This window comes from Physcomitrium patens, chromosome 11 (genome assembly GCF_059467195.1).
Source record: "Physcomitrium patens ecotype Gransden chromosome 11, ASM5946719v1, whole genome shotgun sequence".
Taxonomy (NCBI): domain Eukaryota; kingdom Viridiplantae; phylum Streptophyta; class Bryopsida; order Funariales; family Funariaceae; genus Physcomitrium; species Physcomitrium patens.
The window spans coordinates 5,656,009-5,667,714 of NC_143420.1; the positions used below are offsets into that span (position 1 = coordinate 5,656,009).

At 35.4% G+C, this 11,706-nt stretch overlaps 2 protein-coding genes across 5 annotated transcripts; one reads left to right on the top strand and one right to left on the bottom strand.

Annotated features, from left to right (window-relative positions):
• Window positions 1–8,044: 8,044 nt before the first annotated feature.
• On the bottom strand, window positions 8,045–10,730 carry LOC141045900 (uncharacterized). 4 transcript variants are annotated; one of them, XM_090254191.1, is made up of 3 exons: window positions 10,299–10,730; window positions 9,401–10,025; window positions 8,045–9,199 (listed from the first exon to the last, which is right to left on the bottom strand). In XM_090254191.1, exon 3 carries the CDS (start codon window positions 8,840–8,842, stop codon window positions 8,444–8,446), a length of 399 nt encoding a protein of 132 aa, XP_090110317.1. In that variant the 5' UTR covers window positions 8,843–9,199; window positions 9,401–10,025; window positions 10,299–10,730; the 3' UTR covers window positions 8,045–8,443. The 4 variants fall into 4 exon arrangements, with proteins under 4 accessions (XP_090110317.1, XP_090110318.1, XP_073393175.1 ...); XM_090254192.1 differs by having other exon boundaries at window positions 8,045–9,248; XM_073537074.2 differs by having other exon boundaries at window positions 9,396–10,025.
• Window positions 10,731–10,844: 114 nt separating this feature from the next.
• On the top strand, window positions 10,845–11,684 carry LOC112288356 (non-specific lipid transfer protein GPI-anchored 9). Its single transcript, XM_024532473.3, has one exon. The coding sequence runs from the start codon at window positions 10,963–10,965 to the stop codon at window positions 11,560–11,562; it is 600 nt and encodes a 199-aa protein (XP_024388241.1). The 5' UTR covers window positions 10,845–10,962; the 3' UTR covers window positions 11,563–11,684.
• Window positions 11,685–11,706: the final 22 nt, after the last annotated feature.

Sequence of the window (11,706 nt, forward strand, 5' to 3'; positions counted from 1 at the left end):
AAACAGCTAGAAGATATTTGACCATTAGTATAAAGAGGTATCGGAAGTTAGCAAATTGGGATTGTTTAGGGTTTCTATAATATCTGGAGATCTACCACCTAGAACAAGGTGACTTTTGGTATGATAAGTTGAAGACTTTTAGGCGGCAGTCAAGATACATCAGTGAGGATTAACGATGTTTTTCTACAACTTGTAAGTTAGATTGGATTGAAACTTCTCGAACATTTAAAAGGCTTGCAAAGACACTAATGGTAGAAATTTACAACAATTGGACAGTGAGATTGAGAATTACAACTTGTTAAAGCTCGTTGTCTAGAGTAAGGATTAAAAATAAAATAAAATAAAAATAAAAATAAAAATAAAGATAAAATTATAAAATAAAATAAAAATAAAAATAAAAATAAAAATAATAAAATCAAATCAAATAAAAATAAAAATAAAAATAATAAAATAAAATAAATTAAATTAAACTAACAAATAACAAAAGACTTTGTGCTTATAATAACTTGAAGTTATTAGAAATAGTGTTTCTAAGCACTTTGTACTGGGATTAAGCTTTTACATTGAAATCCGAAATAGTTTGTATTTAGATGTTTGAAATCCACTAGCCTACTTGGATACTTACAAACATTGTTTTATCTTCCACAACCAGATGCTCGGTACGTTCTCAAACAAGATAGCACGTAATATGACATCTATATCATACTGTAAATACTTACAATATGTAAAAATTAGTTAAAATATATTATATATTAATAAATCTAGATGAGTGTTAGAGTGGCTAGTAGATTAAATTAAAAAGAGTTGGTAGAAGAAACTTTACTTTGTTTCTTTACCTGTTTTGATTTTGATATAAAAAAATATATATATAGGACTTAAACGTTTAGTATGAAGCCTTGAGAGAATGTAGAAGCCTAAGGATGAAAATCTAATCTAATAGGAGGCTAATTGAGAGGGATGAAAGCAAAGCATGATTGGATGAAGGCAAGGAATGAGGAACTTCATCTCTATTGATCAAATACCATGCCTAATGAGCTTTGATGAGGCTACCTGCGACCTTAAGAAGGATTTCGGCGACTTCTAAGAAAGCGTTTAGAGATTATAAGCTAAGATTGTAAAGTTTAGGATTAAGAGTATAATTTTTGTACAAAAATTAGAGGATTTAGAATTAAGGTGAAGAAGTTATAGCCGTTTGAAGTTAAGGTGTTAATTTAAGACATATTGTTACTCTTTTGAGGATACGAGGAGTTTTATAGTAGTTTTTGAAGATTAAAAGATGCGATTGGAACCACGATTTTAAGGTCTACATCTTTTTTGAAAGAATTATAGCTTTTGGAATTCATATGAAGGAGTTATAAGGAATTGAAGGTGGCACTTTTAAATCAAAAGCAGTAAGTAAGCAGTTTTATTTGTAGTAATGGTTGGAGCCATAACTTGAGTATTCGGACGAATTTTTGGCTTTAACTTTTTGAAAAATATAAATTTTTATGTGAAAAAGCTATACATATAAATTTCGTGGAATTTGAGCTTATATTTTGTGAGATATGAAGAAAATTGCATGCGGGTATATAAAGACAAGGGTTTGAAGCGACTATTAGGATTTTTAAGATATCTCAAGATTTGCAATGAATTTCTAGTTGAAAACTGTTATAGAAGTTAATAAGAATATATCAGTACCTCATGTAAAATTTGAGTTTGTTTGGACGGTCGGATTAAGAGATATGAGGTGTTGGATTTTGGAAAAATCTCTATATAAGAATATACAAGGTTTCAGAGGATTTTATCATATTTTGGGTGTTGTTGGTTACTTGAGGCTTGTGTATTTGGTGTAATTGCTCAAAAAGGGAAAATTTATATATAAACTTAGGGCTTTCTTTATTTTCAAGCTTGATTAAATAATTAGTGATAGTAAGAAGCCCAGCGTTTTCTTGAGACAAACTCTCTCTATCTTGACACTGGACTCAATGAAAATCCATCGAGTATTCCACGTGTTTCTTCTTGAACCATACAAGATAGTGGATATACCAAGAAGAAGACAAGCTCCACCTCCTCCTATAGAAGTGGATAATAATTAAGAGTTTGAAGTAGAAGAAGTCTTAGATTCAAGGCGGCGTTGAAATAAATTGGAATATCTTGTCCATTGGCGTGGATATGATATTAGTGAACGTACATGGGAGCTAATAAAGAATCTTGCAAATGCAGCAAACGAGGTGGAGGCTTTTCATCAATAACATCTATCAAAATCAAGATGAAAATCTTCTTTATAAAAGAAAAAATATCTAAGCAAGATAACATTCGACTTTCAATTCTTGTTTGTAGCTTCTTTGTAGTTGAGACGCTTAAGAAATGGAGAACCAACAACTAGCGGATTCAACTCAAGAGCCTTTGTTTGCTGATCTGTCGGACGAGACATTACGATTGTCACAACCTTCAAGATGATGCAATCGAGATGAAGTTCTTCAAGAACGACATATTCTTCCTCGAATAGATGGCGAGATACAACGAGTTTGGTATCATGACCTTAGAAGGGACTCCTGATGTTTGGTGATTTTACTAGAGGTAGGAACAACTCCTAATGGTGTTCCAAATATTTTATTCGAAGGAAGTTATGAAGGCCTCAAAAATAATCAAATAACTGGGTAGACTTCTTGCCCTAGTGTGGGATACTACCAATGGTTGAGAGGCCCTATCAATCATCTTACAAGAGAACAAAGATCAGAGTATGTGGCGAATACAATTCATCGCATCATAGATTTTCTCAACATATGATTATTGCTCCTCGTGGAACTCGTTCTTAGAAGGGGGGGTAATATCATGGACATATGCATGTAAGCCAATAATTATATGTATAAATAGATAGAAGTAAGTAAAAGTAACTTAATTCTATAGTATTTGGTATGAAAGCTTCCTAGAAGCTTCATAGACGCTGCTTTGACTTTATAGGTGTCTTTAATTAAATTTTTGGAATTAGAAACGTGGTCGAGAAGTTGGCCATGTGCCACACATGTTGTTAGCTTGAAGACCAAACTAACTATGTGGCCCATACGTAAAATAACTTGCTTTGTAAGTCAAGGCATGTGTCCTATAAGGTCAACACATATTGAAGGTCCTATAGAACATCGCCACATAGTCCTTAGTTAGATAGTATATATAGAGACAAGAATGAAGCCTTCTTCACTCTTGTCAACTCCTTTCTTGCTTCCAGTCTAGTTTCAAGGGTCTCTAGTTTTCTTGGCTTTTGGCAATAGTCATTCTAGTTTCTTTTTTAATATATATATATGAAGTTATTTCTATTTTGTCATCTTTCTATGAGAGAAGTCTCACTTGTTTATTTTTCTTTATCATGTTCTTGTCCTTGACACAAACCCTTCATTCACAAAGAATGTATCAATAATTTGGTATCATGCCCTTGAAGATTGCTTGAGCCCATATAAAGATTTCTTCAACTTACAAACAAGGTATTGTTTGCCATCTTCAACAAATCCTTGAGGTTGATCCATGTAGATATCTTCTTCTAACTTTTCATTCAAGAAAGCCATCTTCACATCCATTTGATGCATCTCCAAGTCCATTGCTACCTCGATTGCCAAAATGATTCTAATAGTGGTGAATTTGGCCACGGAAGCAAATGCCTCATTGAAATCAACTCCAGCAACTTGTGAGTAATCTTTGACAATCAACCTAGCCTTATATTTCACAACATTGCCTATTACATCCCTTTTGGTTCTAAATACCTATTTATAATCAATTAAAGATTGATTTGGTGGAAGTTGAGTCAATTTTCATGTTCCATTTTTTATGAGTAATTTGTACTCTTCTTCTATGGCATTCTCCCACTTCATAGCATCTATGGACTTCATTGCATTACATAAACTCAATGGATCAGCAAAGAGTGCAAGATTGGCATATTCTTCACTTACTTGAAGAAAAATGTGGTTCTTCTACCATATACTAAGTTATTTTTTATTTCTTTAATGATATATCATTTCATTTGATGAAGATTCACCTTCATGCATTCCAATAGCTCTTGCAATCTTCTTTTTTTCTTAAAATTTGTTTCTTTATACTTAAAGGTTGGTACTCTTCATTACTATCATTATCTTTAATACCATGATTGTCTTCATTCTTGATTTTAATAATTGTAGGCACTTCATGATTTACCGTCTTTGGTTCTTCATCTTAATTTAAGATTTCGCCATCTTCACTATCATTATCTTCTTCTTCTTTCATTGCTGGATTTAAAGATGTATCTACAAACACACTATTACTTCTACTTAGACACATCTTCAAGTGCTCACAAGCACTCTTGTCCTCCAAAAACTCTACATCACGACTCTTAATGATTTTCTTGGTTTGTAAATACATGAGCCTATATGCTTTGGTATCTTCACAATATCCAACAAATACACATTTTGTTATATTTGCATCAAGTTTGGACCTCATGCAATGTAATTTCTTTGCATAAGCAATACATCCAAAGATCCTTATATGTAAAACACAAGGTTTCTTACCACTCCAAGCTTCTTGTGAAGTCATTGATGTAAGTGCACTTGTTAGACAGCCATTCTTTGTATAAACTACATTGATGATAGCTTCTGCTTAATATTCATGACTAAAATTTTGTGCATGAAGCATATTCCTTGTCATCTCTATAATATTGTAATTTGCTCTTTCAGCAACTCTATTTTGTTGTAGAGTATAAGAAGTAGAAGTTTCTCTTGCAATGCCTTGATTTCTCAAAAATTCATCAAAATGCTTTGATATGTATTCACCTCCATTGTTTGTCTGCAACACTTTCATCTTACAATCACATTGCTTCTTCACTAGTACCTTGAATTCTTTAAACCTTGAAAAATACTTACTTTTGGCTTTAATAATGTATATCCACATTTTTCTTGATAAATCATCAATAAATGTGACAAAGTACCTTGCTCTTCCAATTGATGGTGTCTTCATTGGTCTACAAACATTAGAATAAATCATCTCCAACAATTTGCTTGCACGTGTTGCAATTCCACTTTGAAATAAAGCCCTTTGTTGTTTACCTTGGATACAATCTTTACAAGCAAGTATCAAAGCATTGTAGTTGAATTGACCAAGATTGAAGCCACTTACCATAGATTAGAGCTCCTTCATACTTTTGGCATTCAAATGAAAAAGTCGTTGATGCCAAATACCAAACTTGTCTTGATTTTGTGAAAAATCAGCATATGCCACCACTTCAATTCCATTCACCTTCTTATAATTGACGAAGTAAAGGATTACATCTCTAAAGCCTTTGGCAACATGTTGTCTACTCAATATCTTCACAAAACATCCATGCATATCAAATTGAATTTTACAACCATATGATAAAAGTTTGCTCACCAAAAAAAGGTTCTTCTTTATCTTTAGCACATGTAAGACTTCCTTCAATCTGATCCTCTTAATTTGGTCCTTCACCACAATCTCCACTACAATGGAACTAATTCCAAAAGCTTGCACCATGCCATTATCTCCCAACTATACTTTTGTTGCTGGAATTGCTTCATAACTGCCAAATAAATACTTTTATGGTATCATGTGCTTAATAGCATCCGAATCTATAATCCACTTAGACATGGCAGCTATATAGGCTCCTTTACTTACCATGAAAGCATAATCATCTCCACCAAAACTATCACTACTATTCTTTGCATTTATTCTATCTCCTCTCTTAGCCTTGTAGGAATTTCTAGTAAAATGATCTAGTTTTTTATAAATATAGCAATTCTTTATGTTGTTTTTTGAATTATCATGTTGGTGTAGAAACCTACTTTTGTCTTGTCTTGAAAATAGAACAGAATCATCACTTTGAAGCTTCTTTTCTTTCTTCTTCGCTACTTCATGTGCAAGTCTTGACGTGACATAATTCATCGTAAGCTCTTTCATGTTGATAGACTCTAATGCCACAATGAGGTAGTTGTAGGACTCTGAAAGGCTCATGAGCAATGTCAACACAATTTCTCTATCATCAACTAGCATGTCAATAACTGTTACTTGGTTTGCAAGTGCTTTTATCTTAGTGACATGAGCCATGAGGTCATTTCTTTCTTCCATCTTTATTGTTAAGAACTTCTTCTTTGTCCATAGAATATTAGCAAGGTTTCTACTCTCATAGATGTTACAAAGAGTCTTCCATGCTTCCACTGGTCCATTACGAGTAATTATATGTGAAAAGTTGGTATCATCAAGATTTTTTGCAATCATGCCAAAAGCCTTGCTTTCACATCACTTGTACTCGTTCTTCATCTTCACATCAACATCATCACTAAGACGCTTTTCACTTTCATCAACAATGTCTCAAAGGTCCAATGAAGCCAATAAAAGCTCCATTTTCTTCTTCCAATGGTAGAAGTTGTCACCTCTAAACTTCTTAATCACTCTCAAATTCTCACCCTCAGTTCAAGCCATGTCTAAAGAATGGATATATAAAAGAAAAAAAAAAAAAAAAAAAAGAAAAAAGATAGAACTCTTAAAATCAACAAGAAGGTGTTGTTGCCTTAGAATCCCAGAATGCCTTCTTTGTGAGTAAACTAGCGATTTTACTCTTTGATCACTCTCAACTTCACTTATAAGACTTCTCATAAGTCTTATATACTATCTTAACCTCTCTAGCAAGCTTTGCCACTCTTTTATCACCTCTAATGTCTTATAACACCTCTTTTCACTATAAGAAGATCTATTAAGAACTTAAACACATGAAAGTTCAATGTTAGTATATCAACGAGGTAGGTCAACAAAGAAACACACCACTAGTATTCTAAAACAACATTCTAAAATGTATAACAATCTCCAAGACCATGAATGCACTTAACAACAAGTAAGAGCAAAAACTATATCAATAACTAGATGCAAAAAGAGATTTGGAAGATACCAAATTCTAATATCAGCAACAACCATAAGATCTACTCCTCATAAAAACAAAGACTTCAAAGAACTTTAAAACTCACAACTAAAAGTGAGTGGGCCCATAACCTATTGAAAAAATAGAACTTTGAAGTCACAACACATAGCATTAGCAAGGTTGCATACAAAGAAAGTATGAAGTAAGATGTCTCTCACTTCCAACATTCAATACTTATAAGTTGTGGTTGCTATCCTATAAGACAATTTCCACTCTTTGATTTTTATATACATGATCATAGGTCCTAAGATCCTTTTGCATCTAACGTATCTCGAGGATATCTTTTGGTCCTTGGATCTTTTAGTATCTTACTAACCTTAAGGGTATCCTATGCCAAATACTAATTATTCTTACTTAGTCTTTGGATATTCCCTAGTTCATACTTTATCCTCTTGATTTTGACTCTTGGTCCTTGATCTCGTCCTATATCCATAGAATATTCTTTCTATATAATTCTTTGACCATTAGCAACTCACCTAAGGTAATATCTTTTATTATGTAACTTATTCTACTTTTACTTACTTACTTCAACAATCACATGATACATTCAAAAAATACTAATAAAAAAGAAAAAAAATAAAAATATTATCTAATATTCTACATAAATAAAAGAAATAATATAATTCAATTGGTTTTTGAGATTTTCTATTGATTTAGATAATGTGATGCATCAACATTTAAAAATTAATAATTTTAAGATTAGTGTGTGACTTTTTCTGCCATGCTTAGAAGAATGACAATTTTAGCTATTGAATGTCAAAAAAGATTATATTTAAGAATAGGTTATAGTTTTTTGATTTGTTGTAATAAATATAAAATCTTTGAATCAAATGCAATAATAAAGTCTTAAAAAAATATTTGAGGTTCTAAATCAAATTAAATTTCAAATTCATTTTAGAGTAATTATTTTTAATCACCATGCATTCAACTCATCTATGAAGAAATAACACCAAATCAAAATCCCAAAACACACCAATGTAAAACACCTTTCTATAAAATAAAAAAACAAAAAACAAAAACAAAACAAATAAAAGTTGTTATGAATTTAAATTTTGTATTATTATAAATATTTGTATTCTAAATGCTTAAATAATACAAACTTTAACAACAAAAGATAAGTGAATAGTTAGCAAAAGTAATATAAGCTTATATTACAACATTCTTTCTATCCATAAAAAAATTGGATAGTATAAATTATATTATTCATTTGCAATAGAGTTGTCACTATGTTTGTATATGAACAAGAGTAAATAAATTGCAATATGTTGTGCATGTGTGTGTGTATATATATAATCTAAGTCACATCAAAAATTAAATGAATTCTTAATATGTTTCTTCTAGAAAGGACAATCAATCTGAAGTAATGTTAAAATAAATAAATGAATAATTAATTAATCAATTAAAAACTATTAGATTCAAGAATTATTTTAACATCATATAGATTTCCACGCACCGCAACGACAACGACAACAACAGCCCACAGTCCAGTGCCTCAGCAGGCCACGGAAGGTCGAAGCATCAGAGCATGGTCTGCCATGGCTTCCTCCCCCCTCCCCTGGTTACCACAATCCCCAGCCCCCTGCCGAAGCATCGTCCTTCTTCCACTACCTGATTCTTCAACTTGGAATGGGCCGAACCTACTCGCCCACAGCACGGCTCCGGATTCCAATGCGTAGGAGCCTCGAATCCAAGCATGCAGACATGCATTGCAGTCAAATTCATGGGGAATAGGATATTTCCGATTGCGTGAGCGAGGTCGTTTGCAAGGCCGTGATGGCCCGCCCCCCTGTGCCTGCAGATGCAGTTAATGGTGATGGCATCCGTTTTTTGTGCTAGTTCGCTGCCCCCACTGCCCTCGCGCGGTTTCCTTGGCTGGGCACACGTGGATCTGCCAGCGGTGCCGGGGATGCCGCTCATCTCTTACTCTGACGCACTAACATTACCTGCTCGTTGCTGATTGCCGAGCTCGCGGTCTCGGTCGTGGTAACGCAACGGGGATGGAAAGCTAAGGCTTGGTTGCGAATCCTCATCCGATGGAAAAGGAGAGCATGGACAGCCTGGTGTGCGTGACCGCAGCTCAGGTGCTCGAACAAGCAACTTCTGCTTCATTTCCTTTAGGAATTTACCCCCGCGTTTGTGAATTTTCTGAGCATTATCGATCAGCTGGCACTCTTGCCGACAGTTCCTTGGCACTGTTGGTTGCAGTTTCGTCCATGTGGCAAGTTTCGAAACTCTTGGGCCTCGTTTGAGTCGGTTAATCCTTGTGCTGATTTCCTGGCAAGCACCAGAAAATGATCCAATTCCACGTGTAAAACAGCAAAACCTACACCACGACTAGTTCATATCAGCCATGAAACATCGAGGTAGGTAAGGGTGTGTGTCAACTTGAATAAAATAATTTATATATATATATATATATATATATATAATATGAATTCAAATTGAGATATCGAGAGTAGTTTAGACCCACCACACCTCTTCGTCCCCAGAACTACCGCTTTTGGGTACACTTAAAAAATATGTGTGTGGAGAATAATTCTAAGATTGTCATTATTGTTTCAAGCATGACATTTATTGGTAGTGGGTCCAGTTCATGAATCCAAGTGTCTTCCATGCATTCCTCATTGTGTCCTGATAAAATTCTCCATATTTCCTTGTGCAAAGAATGAACATTTCTGGTGTAGGCTCCATAGCGGGTTTGGGTAAAATAGTGGTGTTCTCCAACACACATTGCTGGATACTAGGCAGTCTAGACAGTAACTATATCATTGCTTTAAGCTACAGAGATACGACGAATGGTCTCTATAGACCTAGTCAAGACCTTCAAATCAATAGTGTACAAGCTAGATTTCAAAACAAGCGGAGTCTGGACATTGATTATTATTGCCAGTCGTTTCATTTGACTTTGCTTATCAAACATGTAAAAATCAACACTGGATGTATAAATTGTTATTTCTACTAGGGAATTTAATGTTTTTTTGACCAATTTCTTCATTTTCTGTTATTTTTGCTATACGTGAATATTTGAACTTTGATTAAAATGTTTTTTTTGTCAACTGCTTTTTACTTCTTTTTTTTCAATCAACTCGGTAGAATGAGTCTGCTTGTTCAATTTATTGCAGTGAAAATAAAATAATAAGCATAAGAAAGATATTTGTTAAAACATGACATAAGTTTCACACACAGTATGTTATATAAACATATATCGTCAATGTTCCAAGGATTTATATTTTTGACACAGTAATAATTATCAAGATATCCGTAAAATAATTTAATTTATGCAAACTTGAATTAGTTATTACATATATATGTACCATTGATTTCATACTCTTAGAAATTGCAGAAATTATGCTATCAAAGTACAGATTCTCACTAATTAAGTAATCGTACCAAAATAACAATAATAACTCCTATCAAACTGCACAATAAAAACCAATCATACATTCAAGTTATAAAAGTTAGCAAAATACCAGATAGCAACTTTTCAACATTACATCCACCTTAGAATGGAAATTTTAAAGTAAATGCAACATCATGGTACTTCAAATCAAGAATCAACCGCAAAATTAAAACCGAGTAATATTAAAAACTACAAAACAACACCCTGCTGACACCTCTAACAGTACCCCAAAGAAGTCGTTGTGACCGATTAGAACCGAACCAAGGACATATAGAAAAGTAAAAATGACAAAATGAAAATTAGATATTACTGCCAATTAATAGAAATGTGATAGTATTCATTTTCAAAAACCAATTTTTTTGCATCCAAATTAAACTGGGAATGCAACTGAAAATGTCGTGGCGGGAGACACAAGCGGCGAGGGAGGTGCTGCGGCACCCGCGCCGCGGGGTTTGAAGGCCAGCCCCGCGCGCAATGCATAAATGCACGCAGCAGCTTCCCCGCTGTGTGCAGCGCTTTCGCCGCATCCCCACTTCTCTGCAGAACCTTGTTTCTCACACACCAGATCAGTTCCACAGACTGCACATCTTGCTAGTTGAGAGTCCTCGTGGCGTGGTTGAGTTCTGTGCGGATCGATATGGCGCCCAAGATGTGTGTCGCGATAGTGGTCGCGGCGATGCTATTCACCGCTGTGGCTGCGCAGACCCAGCCGGACTGCACTGCTGCAGTGCAAACCTTAATCCCTTGCTATGCATACGTGACAGGCTCTGTCGCCGCGCCTGGTGCTCCGTGCTGCCAGTCTCTCATTACCCTCAACACCAACAACCCCATTTGCTTGTGCGCGTCCGTGAGCCAGCTAGATACGCAACCACAGGTGAATCGGACCAGGGCCTTGGGGCTGGCGAAGGAGTGCAACGTTGCCATCGACGCTGCGACCTGCCCAGCTTTGGCTACACCGCCCTTGCCTTCTCTGCCTCCTACTCTGCCTCCTCTGCCTGCGGTTCCTCCCACCATGTTCACCCCTCCCGCCGGCCCAGTGTCTGGTCCCAAGCCCAGCACTCCCCCAGCTGCGTCTGGACCCTCTTCTGGTGGCGCCGTCCCTCCTGCGGCGTCCGGCAGCCCTTCATCGGGTGCGACCTCTCCTGGTCCCTCTCCTCCTTCTTCCGGAGCTTCGGCGATCAGATTCTCACTTGCGCTTTGCGTGGCTGCCGTAGGAGTGCTTGTTCTGGCGTTTTAATGTGACTGGGTGACTCATCCTTCATAGGTAGTAGGTTCTTTTGATTTGTTCAGTCGGGGGTCAACTCTGCTGAGATTCATTCATTTATCTTTGGTCAATAAAATGGGTATTTTAATATTTCATATCGTGCGTTTGCAATGTCCT

What these genes read in the sequence shown, in the direction of transcription:
- LOC141045900 (XM_090254191.1), bottom strand. Translation starts at nt 8,842, where the DNA reads ATGAGCGGCATCCCCGGCACCGCTGGCAGATCCACGTGTGCCCAGCCA.
- LOC112288356 (XM_024532473.3), top strand. Translation starts at nt 10,963, where the DNA reads ATGGCGCCCAAGATGTGTGTCGCGATAGTGGTCGCGGCGATGCTATTC.